Genomic DNA, 20853 nt, shown 5'->3' with positions numbered 1-20853 from the left:
TTTAAAGTCTGAAATTCCTTTGTGATACCTCTCTGTTTGTCTCTTCCATCTAACCAAATGAGAGAGAGAGAGCCCAAGTCATCTTTTTATCCAGGCTCTTCCCTTTTGACTTATGTGTACCTGATTCTAAAATCCCTGCCTGACTTCCAAGGCATTCTGAATGGGTCTGCACTTTTCTCTTGCCAAGACTGAACCTCGCTGTTCCCTGCCCTCAGTGTCTGAATCTTTCTAACTTTCCTCTTCATTCCATCTCGAGTGGCCTTCCTCATACCAGTGTTTGCACGTTTACTCCTGCCAGACCCCTCTGGATATGCTGTCCTTTTTACTGCCATTCTGTGTATTCAGCGTTCAGTTAAAGTGCTACCACCTTAGCGAAGGCTTCCTCTAAATTTTTGCTTTCTCTGTAGTATTCACTGATCAGCTAATTGACCAATGAAGCGTCTGAAGCTTGGTGGTGGTACAGTACCCAGCGTGAGGCTGAGCTTTGTGAGGCTGGGATAGTATTACAGTCTGAGCACTATGTGCACTACTTAATAAATGCTTGCTGACTAATTATAAACCCCAGTGAAAACTAGCCCAAGCTGGAAATTCAGCTAAGCTGCTTGAAGAGACAAATTGAAGGGCTTATTAAGACTAATGTCACTCTGTAACTCTAGATGAAACCAATAAATCCATCCATTTTTTTGTGATAGCGGTGTGATCATATTATTTTAGAAGGCAATTTATAATGTGAAAGAAGTATTGATTAGAGAGAACACTGGGACAAGAAATAATTGAGAAGACTTTTTTATTTATTTTTAATTGATTTTTATTGAGCTCTACATTTTTCTCTGCTTCCCTCCCTGCCTCTCTCCTCCCCTTCATCCCTCTCTCAAGGCCCCCATTCTCCCAATTTACTCAGGAGATATTTGTCTTTTTCTACTTCCCATGTAGATTAGATCTATGTATATTTCTCTTAGGGTCCTCATTGTTGGAGAAGACCCTGTTTTAAAAATCCTGTCCACCCTGTCTACATGCTGAGGCAAAGGCAAGTGGACCTCTGTGAGGTCTAGGCCAGCCTGGTCTACATAGATTTCCAGGCCAGCCAGAGCTACACAGTGAAACTCTGCCCCCTCTCCTCCTTAGAGAATTGCAACTGGGCTGTGGCTCAGTGGATAAAGTGCCTGCTGGACAAGCACAAGGAAGATCTCCATGCTCCATAAAAGCTGGCTTTAGTGGCATGCACCTGTAACCCCAGCACTAGAGGTACTGAGACAGGTGATCTAGGGACCTGTTGCCCAGCCATTCTGACCAATCAGTGAGCTTCATGTTCAGTAAGAGACCCTTCTCAAAAAATAAGATGGCTATGACTTGAGAGATATCTCAGCAGTTGCTGCTTTTACACCCACAATGTGGCTCACAACCTCCTGTAACTCTAGTGCCAGGGTATCTGACACCCTCTCCTAGCTTCTGTGGGCACCACACATACACATGATGCACACACTTGCATGTGGGCGCTCGTACATATATACACAAAATAAAAATAATCTTTAATTTTTTAATCTTAAAAAATAAGGCAAAGAAGAATAAAGGAAGACACCCAGCATCGATTTACGGCATAAGTTTATATCAGCAACACTCACAGGTGCATACACCTGCATATACATTGCACACTAGAAAGAAAGAAAATGAAAACAAACGAACAGACGTACAAGATTAAAGATAAGAATGTAATGATATCAGAGTTGAAAACGGAGACAGAGTAAGAAAAGTTTAAACTCACAGAAGTTGGTGACAAGGGTAAAGGAAAACACCTGGCGATATTTGGTCTTTCATCCTTGACTGGTCCCCAATCCCTTCTCTGTGTTTATTTTTTCATCCTAAGCACCAGTTATAATTTTCAACACTGACATCTCTATAGATCCTTCAAATTCAAGTAAAAGTCAAGTAAATTATCTATTCTAATCAAATTATAGTCTTTTCTATTTTCCTTGTCTCATAGTGTATCAGAAAATGAACAAAATTGGTATTCCTCAGACCTGAAATTAAATCTTCCATCTTTTGCTCATGCCATGAAAATGTGTGGAGATCAGAAGAAGGCTTTCGGGAATTGGTTCTTACCTTCCACAGTACTCCATGAGGGAACTCGGGTCTGTCAAGCCTGGGTGTCAAGAACTCTTACAGGGCTAACCTATGAGCCTAATTGTTACTATTTTTTTTTTTAATAAATGTTCAGCTAAGCATGGTAGTGCATACCTTTAATCCTAGCACTAAGGAGGCAGAGCCAGGTGGATCTCTGAGTTCGAGGTCAGCCTGATCTACAGAGTTAAGTTACAGCTCAGCCAGGGCCACACAGAGAAACCACGTCTCAAAAACAATAAAATAAATATAAAATACAATACAATGTTCATTTACAAGGGTTTCCTTTAAAAAGATTTATTTATTACTTATTTTATATATTTGCTTGCCAGCATGAGTCTACATTTACCATATGCGTTCACGGGCCCTCAAAGGCCAGAGAGTACTGGATCCCCTAGAACTGGAATTAGAGGCAATTGTGAGCTGCCTGATACAGGTGCTGGAAGCCGAATCCAGACCACCTGCAAGTGCAACAAATGCTTTTACCTGCTGAGTCAACTTTCCAGTCCCCAAAGGTTTCTTGATTGAAACCTACCCAGCCCCTATTGGGAATTTTTGTTTACAGTAGTAATTTAATCACTTGTCTTCCTAGCTAGCTACTTACCAGAGGGCTGTGGCCGATCCAAGTGTTCTTAGTGTTAACATGAACAAGATAGCCACACCATGTACTGCTGTGACCTAAGCTAATTTTAGCAGAGGTATTTCATGTACTGTTGGGAACCAGTTCAGTTTCAGCGATTTGACTTAGCAGTTAAGAGTGGCTTTGTGCTTTGGGAGTATTTACTAATCCTTTACTGAGATAAAGAAAGAAAATATAGCATCTTTCTTTCTTTGAAGAGTTTGGTAACATATGAATTGGTACTGATGCTCTAAATCCATCAGATAAATTAAAAAAAAAAAAAGACATCCTTGGAAAAGGTAGAGGTTGTAGTCTAATGGAGGCTCACAGCCCAGCCTCCTTTATTTGTTGTTGTGTTTTGCCTTGAAATCCACCTATATCTGAACTAGGTAGACAAGCCATATTGTCTTAAATCATACAGGTTAGGTTGTGGCTTCGTAGTAGAGCAACTATATAGCATGCATGAGACCTTAGACGCCATTCTTAACCCCACAAAAAAGTAAATTAAATTAAAAATCGGAAATTTCTTTTTCCAAAATTTAGTAACAGGAGTAAAAATAACCACAGACATCTTTTACTTAGAAATTGCCAAACTTAGCCAGGTATGGTGGCATGCGCCTTTAGTCCCAGCACTTAGGAGGCAGAGGCAGGTGGATCTCAATGACGTCTAGGTCTGCCCTGGCCTGTGTAGTAAGACACAGAGAGAAGGACGGTGGAGGGGGAGACCGAAACTGGCTGACTTGTAGATGAAGTGTAAATGTTCTAAATTTGAGATTTGTCCTTTTTAGAAGTGGTGATCAGCCTTCCATCGTGTGGAACTTAGAAAATACCATCAGTAAAACAAAACAAACAAATCTTTGTTTGACCCTTTGAGAATGTACACGAGAACTCATTATTTCATTTTTGAATAAAACTGAAGCTGTGGAGCAGACAGTTGGCGAGTGTGAAAGTTTCAGTGCTCTGTGGCTCTCCACTTTCTGTTGTCGCTAATCAACTCTGGTGCTGCAGCAGGAAAGCAACCATAGATGTACCTTTTTCAGCGAGGTAGTCACATCTTGCTTCTTCTGTGGCTGGTCAGAACTGCAGAGGAATGGACTTCCTCCTTCCCAGAATTCTGAATAGCAAACTGGACATCAGCCAGTTAAAGTGTCAGACAGGGAAACAAACCATGTGAAGAGATAAGAGAAACCCAGTGCAGATTGACTTCATCAACCTAGATCAGACTTTGGGGAGTCTAATAACAGGCAGTTTACTCCCAATATATTTTAGCCCAGTACAATTTGAAAAAGAAAGTTTCCTGGTGTAATACAATCCCCGATGCACAAAGGAGCATAATTACATTGAAATTCAACTTGGGGTACATGTCATGTCCTCCAAGAAGATGGAGTCTAGAGATAGGCTACCTGTACTAGCTTAAGACCCAGGGGTCTGGCCTGGTCTCAGTAGATAATGTAGAGGTCATTTGGGCTATTAGCCACCTCTGGTCCTGGTTGTGGGAGCTTGGGAGAACCTCTGGCTACAAGGGCCATTGGATTAATAGCCACCTCCGGTCCTAGTTGTCGGGGCTTGATATGACCTGACTCAACAGATAACACAGATCACTAGACTGTTAATTACTTCCAGCTCTCAGCTTCCTGAATGGAAGAACGGGTTTTTAATCTTTTCCATTGGAAAGACAATGTGTATGCTTAACATTGATGGTTTTTCTGGAGATCTTTGGGCGCAAGGACCTTTGGTGCTGTGCTCCCAACACTGGACAGGTTGTGTCTATGTTTTTAGGAATATGTATATATGTATTGTATGTATATGTATGTAACAACAATGAAAAAAGGTCATTCATTTGAAAGAGAGCCAGAAGGGGTATATTGAAGGGAGGAAAAGGAAGAACTAAATTACATAATTATAATATCAAAAATAAAAGAAATAATTTTTTAAAGTCTACTATAAACCAACCTAAACTTTTTCTTGAGTTAAGTGTAATTTAACTATAATGTATGTAGTTTCTCCCCTTATAACAAAATATCTGTGACACAAAATGGAAGTCTTAAAACAGCCTAACTTTGGTGAACGTGGGCATATCTTGGCTTCTGGGATTCACAAAGTTTTAATAATCATGAGATGTATGGATATAGGCAGCCGTGCATTGCTGGCAAATATGCTGGCTCCTAAGAACCAGCAGCATACGTCTCTTCCCAGATCTGAGCTCCCTGATGTGTTTGGTAATGTTAGATCATCCATGGTGGGGTCGTTCTGTAAGGAAGTCAACAAATACTACAAGCTAGTACTTCCCATTCCTAAGGACTGTTGTTAGACCTTCATTGGCACACTACTTGTTTGAGCAGGTCTAAGAGACTCATTGCAGTGCTTCCAGGATACTTGCTGAGACTACAGTCTACTCGACTGTCCTGTGACATCTCCCAAGTTTTGCATACAATCCCATTCTCTGGCATAGATACTGACTTTTTTCATTGTGGTCTGTGAAATAGCAGAGATCTCTCACTACTCAGATACCCACCTCTAGGTATTGATTGAGGGGTGACAGGTAGGGTTCAAAGTGGGGTGGCGGAGGGATTAGGGTCACATGCCAGGTAAGAACCTGTGCAATCACAATATATGACTAGAAATCAGATCAGAGGAAAGGAAGAGAGGATGCTACAAAGGAGGTGGCTCTGGGTGCATATTCTGTATGCTAAAATACAAAGTTCAGCTAAACCAAATGCCAAGTATTCCACAAGTAACATTAGGGATGACAGCTTATCTTAAGTACGTTTGAAAATTCATAAGTTTTTATAATGTTTTAAGTAAAACACCTGCTTGAATACTAAATCCTTCAGTGAGTTTATTAAAGTGGTTTATTCAAATGCTTTTGTTTAGGGTTTGAACTACAGTTTCGATTAGGCCCGACTTTACAGGGGAAAGCTGTTACTGTGTATACAAATTACCCATTTCCTGGAGAACCATTTAATCGAGAAAAATTCCGATCCTTGGATTGGGAAAACCCAACAGAAAGAGAAGATGATTCCGATAAATACTGTAAACTTCACCTGCTGCAGTCTGGATCTTTTCAGTACTACTTTCTTCAAGGGTAAGCCAGGAGTTAATGTATTCTACAACTTAAGTTATCTGACTGTAAATGTTACTGTGGGAAGCCATGGTGGTGCAGTTTTTACGGAGTTTTTTGTTTGATTGCTTTACTTTTTTGTTTTTTCAAGACAGGGTTTTTCTGTATTTCTCAGATTGTCCTGGAACTTGCTCTGTAGACCAGGCTGGCCTCAAACTCAGATTTGCCTGCCTATGCCTCCCAAGTGCTGGGATTAAAAGCGTATGTCACCTGCCTAACTACAGTGCTTTCATGAGATGCGATTAGGCTGTGATTCTTCAGTTTTGATGAGGTGACTGTATAGCCTATTGCAGATTCAAGTGTGTGTAGTTAAACTCTAAGCTCTTCTGCCATCAGTCTAGAGGATACTGTTTATTTGAATGATATTGTTGTTGATAGACATTAGTGTATTTATTTTCTGATAAGTCAGTGTTACTGGATGTCATATTGTATTCTGTGGATTTCACTAGTAGTTGATAAAGATAGGAAATACCTGTTCTGGGGCTGGAAAGATGGCTCAGTGGTCAAGAGCTTGAACTGCTTTCATTGAGAACCCAAGTTTTGTTTCCAACCTTCACATCAGATGGCTCACAACCTCCTGTAACTCCAGCTCCAGGAGATCCATCACCCTCTTCTGGCCTCTATAGGCATATTCACTCAAGTGGACACACTGACAGACACGAATAAATAATTAAAAAAGAAAGAAAAGAAAATGCCTATTATGTATGTTTTATTGCCACCTTGCCAATGACTTTTTTAAAAAATGATCCTTTTATTTTATTTTATGTGCAGTGGTGTTTTGCTTACATGCATGTCTGTGTGAAGGCTTATGGTACACCAGAACTGGAATAACAGACAGCTGTGAGCTGCCCTGTGGGTGCTGGGAATTGAACTCAAGTTCTCTGGAAGAGCAGCCAGTGCTCTTAACCACTAAGCCATCTCTCCAGCCCCTGGAAAAATACCTTTATATACTTAGAAGTAAACTCCAGGAAGATCTGGAGTTCAGGGTCTTCCTCCACTGCATAGTAAGTTTGAGGCAGCCTAGGCTACATGAGACCCTGGATGAAAGGGAAGGAGGGAGAGAGGGAGGGAGGGAGGGAGGGAGGGAGGGAGGGAGGGAGGGAGGGAGGGAGGGAGGGAGGAGTTTAAATGGCCAATTAACCTTCCAGATGGAATCAAACTGAATTAATGATTTTTCCCTCCAACTAATTAGAACTGTTTTGGTTTATTTTCCCTTAGAAATGAGAAAAGTGGAGGAGGTTACATAGTTGTGGATCCTGTTTTACGTGTTGGAGCTGACAATCACGTGTTACCCTTGGACTGTGTTACTCTCCAGACATTTTTAGCGAAGTGTTTGGGACCCTTTGATGAGTGGGAAAGCAGACTAAGGGTTGCAAAGGAGTCAGGTAGTGTCCAGTTTGCTTTCTTTGTCTTTTTAAAACTAGACATAGTTGCTATGATGCAAGTCTCAAAGGCTTTCCTTCTCCTTCTAATCTTGCTTACTGATGTAGTGAGAAAAATAAAATCCACAGCTTCTCCAGATGCCAGGTTCTGTGGGTCAAGTTAGCAAAGGGCGGCACTTGGTCATGAAGTAAAATGATTATCATTTTTATGATTTTATGGGGCACATGAAAGCTAGTAATAAAGCTGTTAAGATGAAGGAAAATGAGTTATTATATATAATTTTAATTTGCCAATTTGAATTATCCTTTTTCCATATAAAAGGCATATGCTGCTGGTCATGCCAAGAATAAAATGAAACTAGATTGTATTTCCTCTTGAGTAAAGTAAGATAGTACCAACATTCTAGTTTCGAGCTAAATATACTATAAAGAAGGGACTGTAATTTCAGTGGCGTAACTGTGATGAATGCAAGTCCCACAGAACACTTAAAGTATTACACTTGGGTAGGATATTTTGTTCATGCAGCTCTGTCCTGCCAGCAATTACTGTTGAACCTGATAGCTTAGCACTGTGGTGATGGTTACCAAGCAGATCGTGTCATAACCCACTTCTCATAGATGGGGACAGTGATAGCCTGAAAGCCTTGGGTAGGTTTGCTGGCAGTCTTTTGTGGTCCAGCTGGAATGGGAACCCAAGTCATTGGTTCCTTTTCTACTGGCACATTTGTCTCGCTGTTGATAAGTAGCCGAGAAAGCTCAGGTGTGTATCGTGTTTAGCTCCAGGTTGATCTGTTTGCCTTCTCATGCAGTGGTCTCTGTTTTCTTACTTGTAGGTTACAACATGGTTCACTTCACCCCACTGCAGACTCTTGGACTTTCCAGGTCATGCTACTCCCTTGCTGACCAGTTAGAATTAAATCCTGACTTTTCAAGACCTCATAAAAGATACTCCTGGAATGATGTTGGGCAGCTAGTAGATAAACTGAAAAAGGAGTGGAATATTCTTTGTATTACAGACGTTGTGTACAATCATACTGGTATGAGATTCAGTGTTTTAGCATGAATATTAAATTCTTATTTTATTTATTAATATTTTCATTTTACATTATTATTTTTAGTAGTAGCATTTTGCAGTATGAGGAATTCAACTCTGGACCTTATAAACACTAAACAAAGCAAGCTATCTGCTACTTTAGGCATGTCCCCAGCCCTTATATAACATTCATTCTAAAGATTAAAAAGACAGTTGAGAGGCCTTTGATTTTAAAAATCACTTTATGGAATAAAGCCTTTTTACTTTCAAAGCAAGCGGTGTTAGGTGAGCATGTAGTCAACATGGAAGTACTTTGCATATGACGCTTGTAAAAGTAGGAGAGTGAGCGTGAGGGACATAAGACGTGTTTCCACCTGATTATAAATACTTTTCAGACTGACAAGGGGATTCAGTACAGCAGGAACCCTTGTTCTCCACCACACACTTAAAAATATAATGCTGAACATGAAGGGTATGCCAGTAATCCCAGCTCTAGGGAGGCGGAAGTAGGGGGTTACTGTGAGTTCAAGACAAGCCTGGGCTACAAGTTGAGTTGCAGACTGGAAGGGCTGTATTATGAGGCTATTCCCAGAGACCCAATATACCAACAGCATTCTTCATTAATGAAGAGAAAAATATTGATAAATACTCAAAAGTTAAATCTTTTACATATTAAAGAGTGCACTTGGACATCTAAAGTACTAAAAAGAGTGAAGTTAGACTGTTTGAGTTCCCAAATAGATGTGTTATTTTTCTGACAGCAATCCTCTAAGGAGAGATATTTGTCCCCGTGCCTGACAGAGCAGCTTGCCTGGCCATGGCCTTGTGCTTTAACCCCATGTGCCTTACAAGGATCCACTGTGCACACAGCAGGATCCAAAGTCTGGAAACCACTGATTTACATATGTCAACAATGGAAATTCTGGATAGTGTAGTTTTAAGGCGTAGCTGTTCCATAAAGTCTTTCCAAAGTAGCCATAAAACGTATGAAGACATACATATATTTCATCACCATTGGTAATAGTAATGGCAAACAAAGTTGGATTTTAAAAAATTACTCATGCTGGGCAGTGGTGGCACATGCCTTTAACCCCAGCATGCGAAATCAGAGGCAGGTGGATCTGTGAGTTCAAGTCCAGCCTGGTCTGCAGAGCAAGTTCCAGGCAGGGTGACACAGAGGAACCCTGTCTCGAAAAATCACTAAATGAACAAATATAAGCCACCAGGCCTTGCTTAGTTTAAGTTTTATTATCAGATCTGTGTTCCTAAGGTATCCTGTCTTCATCCAATTGTTTATTCTTTGTAGGTACAAATAAACATTGAGTAAATAAGTTAATTACTAAATAAGTGAAAAATTATTATTTATAAAATAACCAATAGTGATCATAAAGTCCAATCTGACTATGAGATGTCTTCTTCCATTTTCTTTAAGCTACTAATAGTAAGTGGATCCAGGAACATCCAGAAGCTGCTTATAATCTTGTGAATTCTCCACACTTGAAACCTGCCTGGGTCCTAGACAGAGCATTTTGGCATTTCTCCTGTGATGTGGCAGATGGGAGGTACAGAGAAAAAGGAGTCCCTGCTGTGATTGAGAATGATCAACACATGGATGTAAGTGCATGTAGAAGACCACCCCACCAACTTCCAAAGAGCAAATTGTGTGTGTGTGTGTGTGTGTCTGTGTGCGCGTGAGAGAGAGAGAGAGAGAGAGAGAGAGAGAGAGAGAGAGAGAGAGAGAGAGAGAACATGTGTCAAATTTGGTTTAATATAGAGAAAGAAATGTGGTCATTTTATGTTGTTCTTAACATTGAAATTTTTCAGTGCATTCGGAAAATAGTCTGGGAGGACATTTTCCCAAGGATTCAGCTCTGGGAGTTTTTCCAGGTAGACGTCCACAAAGCAGTTGAGCAGTTTAGGAGACTTCTCACTCAAGGTAAAGGCTTTAAACTAGGTTGTCCCTGTCGCTTCTTAGGACGTTTAAGGTTACTCTTAAAGGGATGACTCCTTCTCTCTAGTTAGCATAATTATTAAATCTTTATATATAGTATTTGTGGTGTCTTTATATTACAAAACTCCAATTTTTCTTGGCATAGTGCTGCATGCCTTTAATCTTAGCACTAGGAAGGGAGAAGCACATTACATAGATAGATATCAATTTTCTCTTTCTCAAATCTTAAAATTACTAACTAGTAGTTTCTTTCTAATTATTTTTCAAGAAAAACCAGAAATTATCTGTAGTTTCATATAACTTTATATAATGTGTATTCATGTCTTGTGTTAATGTCTATTTAGTACATACAAATAAGACTATAAGCTAAACCATGTCTTATTTTTTCATTGACAGTATTAATTTATTATTTTATTTAACTGCTCCTTTTAGCGCCTTTTAGGCAGTGCGTGGTTTTGAACATATTGCATTTGCTTTTGATAGATTACTTGCAGGGTTTTCACCATTCATTCATCAGAACATTCATTTAGCCAGCGTGTGCTAGAGACTTTTAAAGGATTTGGTGGTGAACAGTGACGCTGACCTAAGGAGTTCTGTGCTTCTCTCTTCGAAGAGTTGTTCTTTTTATGTCCCTTTACCGTGTATGGGGGGAGTAAGTAAGTATGAAAAGAAAGGAGGGAGGAAAGATGCTTGTTAACTTTTTGTTTTATTTTCTGTGGAATAGTTATATTCTGAAAAAGTGACAGTTATAATCTTCTATCATTGTTTGCTTTTTAAAATACCATTATTTATTTATTTCAGAAAACAGGAGAGTAGCTAAGTCTGATCCAAAGGAACATCTGAAAATCATTCAGGACCCTGAATACAGGCGGCTCGGCTGTGCTGTCGATATGGACATTGCACTGGCGACTTTTATACCACATGAGTATGTTGTATTTGCCCTGTCATGCTACTCACAAATACGTGGTTATTAAAGCCTTCATATAAAATGAAAAGTTAGGGATCAATGAGACGACTCAGTAGTAAAGAGCACTTGCTGATGACTTGAAATTGATCCTCAGCACCCACATACTAGAAGAAAACCGCTCTGGAACTTTGTCCTTTGACCACACAACACACGCACACAGCCCTACATACTAAATAGACAAATGTGAAAATGTTTTTAAAAATGAAATAAAGTGAATCTAGTTATTTTAGAGAACATTTTTCTTTCGGTCTTGTGAACACACTGTAAATAATGTTTGGCTGTTTTGCACCTTAAACACCAATATCTCAAAAGTCTGAAACCTCTGTCTCCAAAATCAAAAACAGTTTTAGTACTGACAGTCTACCACAGTGTGAACCTGTACAGGTGACAATTTTCTTTAGTCACATCAGCTGGACCCTTAAAGGCTTTCTTAGAAATCCCGAAGAGATGTTGACTGTTTCAATGATAAGTAATATGGAAGGCTTTTGGGACAGTTCTGTTGCACAAAGACAGCTTTCTGTTATGTGCTGGGATTAAAAGTATTTACTGGGTTATATTAAAAATTGTATATTTCACTATTAATTCAGAATCATATAATTATGTGAACATGGCCTCTTTTATCTGGTATCTGACTTTCTTATTTCATTTCTAAGTACAAATTCTTAAGGAAAGACATATCTCTTTTTATAGTTGAGTTTTATCATATATATTTTGTTGCATATATATTTCAATAATATATTTTGTTAATTATATATTTAGTCTGTTCTGTTTATTTATTAATTTCCTTATATAGCTAACTATGGTTACTCACAATTGTGAATTCATTACTACTAGGGTGTAATCCTCATCGATAAATAGCCAACTCCTAAGTTCTCAAATGGGTAAATTTCTTACACCTTCTCTTTTTTCCCCTTAGATAACTTCCTTTTAATTTCCTGTAAAATCCCAAGTGATATACACAGACATACAAAAGTAGATTTTAATTTAAGGTGGAAGGTATTTTTTCCCCATAAATCCAAGGCATAATAGGAAAAGGTGGTAGGGAATGGCAAGAAGTATTACAGGCAGGCTTAACATTGTCACATTCTCTCCATCTTTATTATTATGTTGTAATTTTCTTATATCTACTAACAATTAATCGGGATAGTTTCAGAACATAAAGATTTGATTGGCGGAGAACTCTTGAAAATCTTGGCCACAGACATAAAGATATAAACCAAGAAAGACTACAGGACAGGTGAGATCTATGCTGAACTCTCTACAATGTGAACAGCGCTGAGCCTGAAGGAGACATGATAACTTGTTGGCTGAAGAGTCTTCATGACTAATTATGACATACGATCCTTTCATGTGGCATTCATAGAGGTTTGGTTATACAGTCTAAACTAACGTATAGTTAACAGATGCCTTCTACCTGCTCAAACATGAAACAAACTAAAAAAAAAAACATAATTAACTTACTTGTGCACACTACGCATTCAAACTTGTGTTACTGCAGATATATATGTTATCTTTAATATTTTGTGTGCTTTCTGAAAAAGGGGGGGGGCTGAAACCAATAAAGACAAATAGTCCAAATTATGCAACCTCAAAGTTCCCCTGTTGCAGCTTCCTCAAAACTCTAGACCCATCGAGAACAACTTCACAGCTGCTAGCTGAAATGGCTCCAGCCATGACTTCATGTAAGCCCTCCACTTTACCATCACACAAAGACTGAACAACAAAAAAAAAATAATACAGCTAACTCTCCTAGTACTTTACAATGTTCCACTTTTCTCACGGTCTCCTAAAGATGCCATTGTCTCCAGACAACAGAAAGCAATCCACAGAACACGATACCCACATTCTGTAGTGTTGGGTTTGCCATTTTTGGTCATTTGTTAAGTTTTGGATGTTGGTCATTGTAAAGAAGGGTTTGTGGCAAGTTTTTGTTTGCAATGGCCCAAAAAAAAAAAAAAGCCAAGCAAATATGGCAAAAATACAACTAGGTCAAAATATTTAAATCATGGTCTGGATGATACTTCTTCAAGAGCTAAGCAAGCCAGTTATTTCTTTACCTTTTTGCATGTTGGTTTATCTATCAAAAGAGCTTTTACTGTGTTTTGAAGTTGAAGGTATTTACTGACTCTTGGCCTCTCAAAACTGAGAAATTTAGACATACTTTTGTAAAGAGCATAGGACAGTGTAAAGGTTACTTATTTTGCTAGTTATATTTGATATTATAACATACGGTCTATATAATGAAAGAAAGTTTGTGGTTTCTTTAACTTCCTGGCATATTTCTTTTTTCAATTTTTTAAATAAGTATTTTATTTTCATTTCTGTGTGTATGTGTCTTTATGAGTGAAAAACATATGTGCAGTAATGCCCATGGAGGCCAGAAGGTGGTGTCAGATACCTTTGGGATAGAGATACAGTTGGCTAGGTATCACAAGATGTGGGGTTGGGAACAAATCTTGAGTTCTTTGCGAGTACTTTTAGCCACTGAGCAATTTCTCCAGTCTTGTTTTGTAATTAAAACATCTGAGGAAATACCATTGACACAGTCAATTGACTGGTTTGCATAATGAACATAAATTTCCATGTTAAAAAATAATGACAGTAAAGTTGGAATTTCATAAGAGCTCAGAAATGCTCCCTTTGATCTTCAGGGCTAAATAAAACAAACAAACAAACAGAATTACTATCATACAAAGAGTAAATACTCTCAAAAGTTGGGGCAATACATACTATCAGGTCACTTAACTGTTAATATTATAGAAACCATATCTATATTATGGACAATATTTTAAAGTTACTATAGTGGATGTTTTTTGAATACTACATTGCAAAGCATGAAAACCATCATTTTTATGAGATTCCCTAATGAACGAAAGATGTGTAAGATTTCTTAGTCTTTAAAACAAAAGCATGCATTATAGTTATCAAACATACAGAACCGTGAACAACTTCAGAGAAATAAACAACACAAGGAAGTTCTTTAGTTAAAATTTTAAAGCAATTACAAATACTATTTCTGGATATTTCTAAAATGTTGGCTGACTAACAAATGATCTATAAAAGCAGATTATATTTTTTAATAGGTCACAGGCCTAAATTTTGTTTTATAATTATCATGTTTATTATTGTTATTTAATTGATCAGGAATGATATGACATCAAAACTGAAAGTATCCAGGAACTCATTATATTGCCCTGGCTGACCTTAAACTCTTGATCCATCTCCTCTACCTTTTAAGTGCTGAAGAAGCGTGCACTCACTCTTTATTTTCCAGTTTTATCATTTTGTTATTGACTTACTATTTTGTCTTGAGAAGACTTTGATTACTCTTAACTATGCTTTTTCTACTTGAAAGTTTTTATTATCAATACATGATGAATCGTCAATCCTACTTTATGTATGCGATGCAGCCCTGTTTAGAAACTGTTGAATCTACAGTTCATAATTTTTTATTCTTTGTTTTAGAAGTATTTTTCTTGCCACATTTAGTTTCAGTATCATAAATACAGTAAATTCCACTATGATTTGCTTTTTATAGCTTTTTTATTACTGTACCTGCTTAGTTTCATATTAACTCTATACAAGTTAGAGTCACCAGAATGGAGGGAGCCTCATTTGAGAAAATGCCTCCAAGATCTTGGACTGAAGCAAAACCTGGAGGTCATTTTTTAATACATGATTTCAGAGGGAGGACCCAATCCATTATGGGTGGTTCCATCACTGGGCTGGTGGCCATGGGTTCTATAAGAAAGAAGGTTGAACAAGCTATGAGGAACAAGCCTGTAAACAGCATTCATCCATGGCCTCTGCATCAGCTGTTGACACCAGGTTCCTGCCCTGCCTGAATCCTCTCCTGACTTCCTTGAAGTCAGGTGAACTGTGACTTGGAAGTGTAAACCAAATAAACGATTTCCTCCCTATGTTATTTTGGTCAAGGTGATTCATCATTGCAATAGGAACCCTAACTAAGAAAAAATACTTTTAAAAGTGATTTCTTCTTTCACATAATTTTTTTCTACTGCAAAATTTTATTTAAGTGGAGTCCAGTAGGTTAATATTCATGCTGATGAACATATATTTGAGCAAATATCTATCTATCTATCTATCTATCTATCTATCTATCTATCTATCTATCTACATATCTTCAATCTACTTATCTTTATATATATATATATGTATGTATATATAATATGGCTATAATTTATATATACATACATACTATGCTATCTTTATATTTGTAACGAATAATTATTGTGTTGGTATTTATATCTAAAAGGTACCTACAAATTAAAATGATCTGATAAGATAGAGACAAGCATTAAAATGGGATAACATTGATTTAACAATCAAGTAAAATCAAGTCAAATTTGAGGTACCACAGTTTTTGAGAATTAAGCATCCTCAGGTTGCTGCAGAAAAGTAATAATTTCAATAATTCTACTATCTCTGATTTATGTTCATTTGCTATAACCTGTAGAGAGTCAATGTATATTCAGCGGAACACAGAAAGCTAACATTTTGTAGAAGTGTAAGAGCTAATTTTCATAAGTAAGGCATATTCTTTATGAAAATTTAATTATTCTGGAATATTTTTATATTTTTTTCAAATAATGATAGAACTCTCAGCAATGAAGTATAATTATTTAAATTTAAGTTTAATGAATGCTGAATTCTTAATCATATCCCCATGCATGTAAAGCATAAAGGTAAATATTTGTTATTTTTTTTTATTTTATTTTATTGAGAATAAGAAAAAAAAGTTTCCGCCTCCTCCCAGCCTCCCATTTCCCTCCCCCTCCCCCACTCCTCTCCCCCTCCCCCCTCTCTTCTCCCNTTATGTGAACATGGCCTCTTTTATCTGGTATCTGACTTTCTTTTTTTTTTAATTTATTTATTTATTAAAGATTTCTGTCTCTTCCCCCCCCAAAAAAAAATGAAATGAAGTAACCTGCCATGTTGTGACAATCTCACCTCCTGACCTTTTCCTCCCTTCTCTGTGTAAGTCAGACTTCTTACAGCTGACAAAGCTCCTCAGTCATGGCTCAGATCCTGATGAGGGTATTTAAGATTTCTGTCACACTGGCTGGGAAATGTTTAAGCCTGGGCTTTCCGGAAGCACTAACATTTGTTTTCCTCTCTCTGTGCTAGCAACGGGCCAGCTGCCATCGAGGAGTGCTGCGGTTGGTTCCGCAGGAGACTGGAGGACTTGAACTCCGAGAAGCACCGCCTCACCAGCTGTCATCAGGAGCAGGTTCACCTAGTTTTGGGTCGCTGCTTTTCTTTGAGTCTGAGTCCCTGCTGTTTTCATTGGCATTGTAACATAATCCAATGTTTTCTAGGCAGTTAATTGTCTTTTGGGAAACGTGTTTTATGAAAGACTGGCTGGCCATGGCCCTAAACTAGGACCCGTCACTAGGAAACATCCTTTAGTTACCAGGTATTCATCTGTTTCTTAAAATGTCTTCTTGATGATAATTAAAAGGTGAGAACATTTAACTTTTCAACTTAACTTAAATGTTTCTTTTTTTTCAATACATTATATTGAAGTACAAGTTTTGATTCAGAAATAGGCTTAATACTCATTGATATTGTTTTCTTTAATTAGAAAACCTATCACCAGTTTGAACCAGATTAAATTTATTTACACTGATATTTCTGGAAGACTGCATATTTATTGTCAGTCTATTTTCTTTTGCTAAAACATAACACCCAAGATTGGGTAGTTTATAAAGAAATAGAGTTTAATTTGGATAAGGGTCCACAGACCAGAAAGTCTGAGAACATGGAACTAGTATCTGCTCATCTTCTGGCCACGGCTTTGGGATCTCTCAGTTCATGCCAGGAAAATGCCTGGCAAGTGAGTGCAAATAGAAGACAGAAAACGTAAGGTGGTCTGAAAGTCCACCATCATGACAAACACGCAAATCCACTCACGAGGGAGTCCTGCCCATAACCAGGACACCTGTCACTCAGCCTCATCTCCCAACACCACTACTTTAGGGAGTTAAGGCTCAACACCTGGTGTGGTGGCACAAGTCTGTAATCCCAGCAGTATGGAAGCAGAGATAGGGGAAGTTCAAGCTCAGGGTCAGCCTGGGCTGCAAAGTGAAACTGTGTCGAAAGAACGGGTGGGGAGGGGCAGGAGGTAAGGCTCCACTGCATGGACTTTTGGAGATGCACTCTAGGAAGAGCACTTAGCAGTACTCAGTTCAGTGTGAGGCGGAGAGAGCAAGCGTCCGGCTCCTTACATAAAAACATGTAGCATCGGGCTAGAGAGATGGCCCAGCAGGTAAAGAGCACTTGCTGCTTTTGCAGAGGACCTGGGTTCAGTTCCCAGCTTCTGCATGGCAGAACCATCTGTAACTCCAGTTCCAGGAGGTGCATTGTCCTCCTCCGGCCTCCACGGGCATCAAACATAGACTCAGTGCACTTAGTACATTCAGTCAAAAGCTCACATGCAAAATAACATTAGTAACACACAGCATATGTTGGACAGCTAGAGGGCAGGAAAGCCTCAGTGGCTTCATAATTCTATGACGTTGCAAAGTTTAATGTTAGTTATTCCTTAAACTTCTATTTTTAATTCTTTAAATTTTTAATGTTACTACTTCTCATTCTTTTCAGAGAGTTTCTTTGTATACACCTTCTTTTAATTCTGTCCTCCTAGGTATTTTACCTTCCCCTTTGAAGAAATGGCCTTATCCGCAGAAGAATCCATGATCCACCACCCAGATAAAGCTTGCTTCCTGATGGCGCACAATGGATGGGTGATGGGCGATGATCCCCTTCGCAATTTTGCTGAGCCAGGTCCCTGACTTTTCACTTCTCTATAGATAGGAAACAAGAGCTTGTGGAAGGCTCAAACTGCGGTCTGTTTTATTGCTTTTGTTTGTTTGTTTTTAACAATAGGTTCATGGTTTTTAAACTGTTTGGCTAGAGGTATCAGAAGTGCATCAGTTTGAGAGAGAACCTGCCTCCTTCACCCCCACCTCTCATTTTCTCAAACTAAATAGCTATTGTGTGCTTATTTCATATAATGTTAGTCTACATAGGCTTCAATTTGAGCAGAACATTCTATTGGTGTTTTTTAATATGTATGGATGTCTTACCTACAGGTATGTATGTGTACTACATGCGTGCAGTACCCACAGAGGCCATCAGGTACCCTGGGATTGAATTTGTAGATTGTTGTGAGCTTCTATGTGGGTGCTGGGAGTTGAACTAGGTCCTCTGGAATAGTTATGTTAAAGTTGATATTTTAAAACTTCCTCGTAGGCCATTTTACTTTTTTCCCCCAAAGTGTTGGGAGTTCAATCCAGTGGCTTTTTCACACATAAGTGCTCTGTTTCTGAGTTCTATCTTTGTTTTAGATGTAACCTTATCCAGGAGGCTGGAGAAGTGACTCAGCATTTAGAGTACTGGCTGCTCTTCCAGAGGACCTGGGTTCAATTCCCAACATTTACCTGGAGACTCACAACCATCTGTAACTCCAGTTCCAGGGGATCAACCATCCTCCTCTGGCCTCTGAGAGCACCAAGCACATACATGGTACACAGACATACATGCAGGCAAAACACTTATGCACTTAAGATAAAATCATAATTAAGTTTAAAATTTAGCCATAATATCATTTATGGAAGAAACAGCAGTTTGAAAAGAGCCTCGTTCCCTGGAGGTAATTGTTACCATCCAGGTTTGTGCATCACTGAAGGCAGTTGTTCTCCTTTAACAGGTTCAGACGTTTATTTAAGGAGAGAACTTATTTGCTGGGGTGACAGTGTTAAATTGCGCTATGGGAATAAACCAGAGGACTGTCCCTATCTGTGGGCGCACATGAAGAAGTACACTGAGATAACTGCCACTTATTTCCAGGGAGTGCGTCTGGACAACTGCCACTCCACTCCTCTGCACGTGGCTGAGGTACGAACAACTCCACTGCCTTGAAAGAAATGCAGTGACGTCTGGTAGCTTCCTGAAGTTCCTGCCTCGTAGGTCTAGTCTGCTGGTTGTACACTGCTTTGATTTAGTAGTATATTTGGCACAGTGACAGCTTACCTAATTCTAACAACCTGTTTTCGGTTTTGATTTTTGAGACAGGATTTCACTGTGTAGCCCTAGTTGTCCTGGAACTCATTCTGTAGATCAGGCTGGTCTTGAACTCAGAGATCCACCTGCTTCTGCCTAACAGTCTTTTGATATAACTGTTACAGAATACTAGACTATAAAATGTTCAATAAGTTAGCTTTTAAATTTAAAGTAGATCATAATTTTATGTAATAATATGCATAATAACTTTATTGGCAATATGTAAAATGTTAAGATGTCTTTTGGGTTATTCCAATATTATTATATATCTAATATATATTATTAGCCAATGTAAAGGTGAATAGCATATTGCACATTAGAGTGATTATTCAACTTTGGCTTGTATTTTCATTTTGGGGTACTTGGGGCTTTGCACATTTTAGGACTGCGCTCTGTTCTATACTGAGCTATACCTCTAGCCCTTATAATGGAATTTAAACACTAACACTGTGGCATATTAAAGCTAGTTTGAGTCATCACCCTTAGAAACCTAAATGTGAGCTAGCTATAATCTGTTTTTTTGGACTTTTGAGCAATGCCAGTATTTGCTTAACTGCATGCATCTTTTTCTTTGATAGTTTTTAAAGTGACGGTTCATGAAAATATGTGCTTATAAACCCGATTTAATGTCTAGTGCCTTTAGTCCCAGCACTTGATGGCAGAGGCAGGTCATTTCTGTGATTTTGAGACCCAACCTCATTTACAGAATGAGTTTCAGGACATCCAGGGCTACAAAGAGAGACCCTGTCTCAAAAAAATAAAAAGAAAATGCTAATATAAGAAACATTATCTGCAAGGCGGTGGTGGCGCATGCCTTTAATCCCAGCAGAGACAGGGAGCTGTCTGTGAGTTCAAGGCCAGCCTGGTCTACAGAGTGAGTTCCAGAACAGGTTCCAAAGCCACAGAGAAGCCCTGTCTCCAAAAACCAGGAAAAAAAAAGTTTAACTTATATAGTTCACATGCTCCATGTGTGTGTGTGTGTGTGTGTGTGTGTGTGTGTGAGTGAGAGAGAGAAAGAGAGAGACAGAGAGAGAGAGAGAGACAGAGACAGAGAGAGATGGGGGTGAGAGAGAGAGAGAAATTTCATATGGTTTTAATTTGAAGGAATTTGCCAGGCTGGTGGAAGATTATTTACTTCTGAAAATTAAGCAGAGAGCCTTTTTCAGCTGTGCTTTTAGCAACAGAAAAAAACAAACAAAACCAAACCATATTTGTAACATTGCTAAATATTATAATAGCAAATTTAATTTTAAATGGCGAAGTCCTCTAAGATTCTACTTCTTAGCTGACAAAATTGCAGGTATTTTACCTTCAAGAAGAAATTGGTAACAGTTTATTTATTGACCACTATGATTATCTGCTTCTCTGCACTAATGTTACATATGCATCACACACACACACTCGTGTAGAAGTGGTAAGTTGCTGACTTTGTTGTCATCTACAGGATAGTTTAATTTAACCTTTTCTATATAATTCACCATCAGATAGAATAATCAGTTCTGACTTATTTAGCCACCCAGAGATTAATAATATTATTAAAAGTATTAAAAACAAATAAAAAAAAACAGGGAATGACT

General features: G+C 38.5%; 1 protein-coding gene across 3 annotated transcripts in view; it reads left to right on the top strand.

Annotated features, from left to right (window-relative positions):
* The window catches only part of Agl (amylo-alpha-1, 6-glucosidase, 4-alpha-glucanotransferase), a 73804-nt gene that overhangs the window by 23684 nt on the left and 29267 nt on the right, over positions 1-20853 (top strand). For all 3 annotated transcript variants that reach the window (XM_050137188.1, XM_050137108.1, XM_050137035.1), the window contains 10 exons: positions 5612-5822; positions 7077-7243; positions 8074-8277; positions 9706-9887; positions 10098-10209; positions 11026-11149; positions 16340-16442; positions 16531-16628; positions 17859-17998; positions 18924-19111. In XM_050137188.1, the coding sequence (XP_049993145.1) occupies positions 5612-5822; positions 7077-7243; positions 8074-8277; positions 9706-9887; positions 10098-10209; positions 11026-11149; positions 16340-16442; positions 16531-16628; positions 17859-17998; positions 18924-19111 (1529 nt within the window). The remainder of the gene's footprint in view (positions 1-5611; positions 5823-7076; positions 7244-8073; positions 8278-9705; positions 9888-10097; positions 10210-11025; positions 11150-16339; positions 16443-16530; positions 16629-17858; positions 17999-18923; positions 19112-20853) is intronic.

Source organism: Alexandromys fortis, unplaced genomic scaffold, assembly GCF_014885135.2.
Source record: "Alexandromys fortis isolate MF-2015 unplaced genomic scaffold, M_Fortis_MF-2015_v1.1 scaffold_19, whole genome shotgun sequence".
Taxonomy (NCBI): domain Eukaryota; kingdom Metazoa; phylum Chordata; class Mammalia; order Rodentia; family Cricetidae; genus Alexandromys; species Alexandromys fortis.
This window is presented reverse-complemented; position numbering and strand designations above follow the sequence as displayed.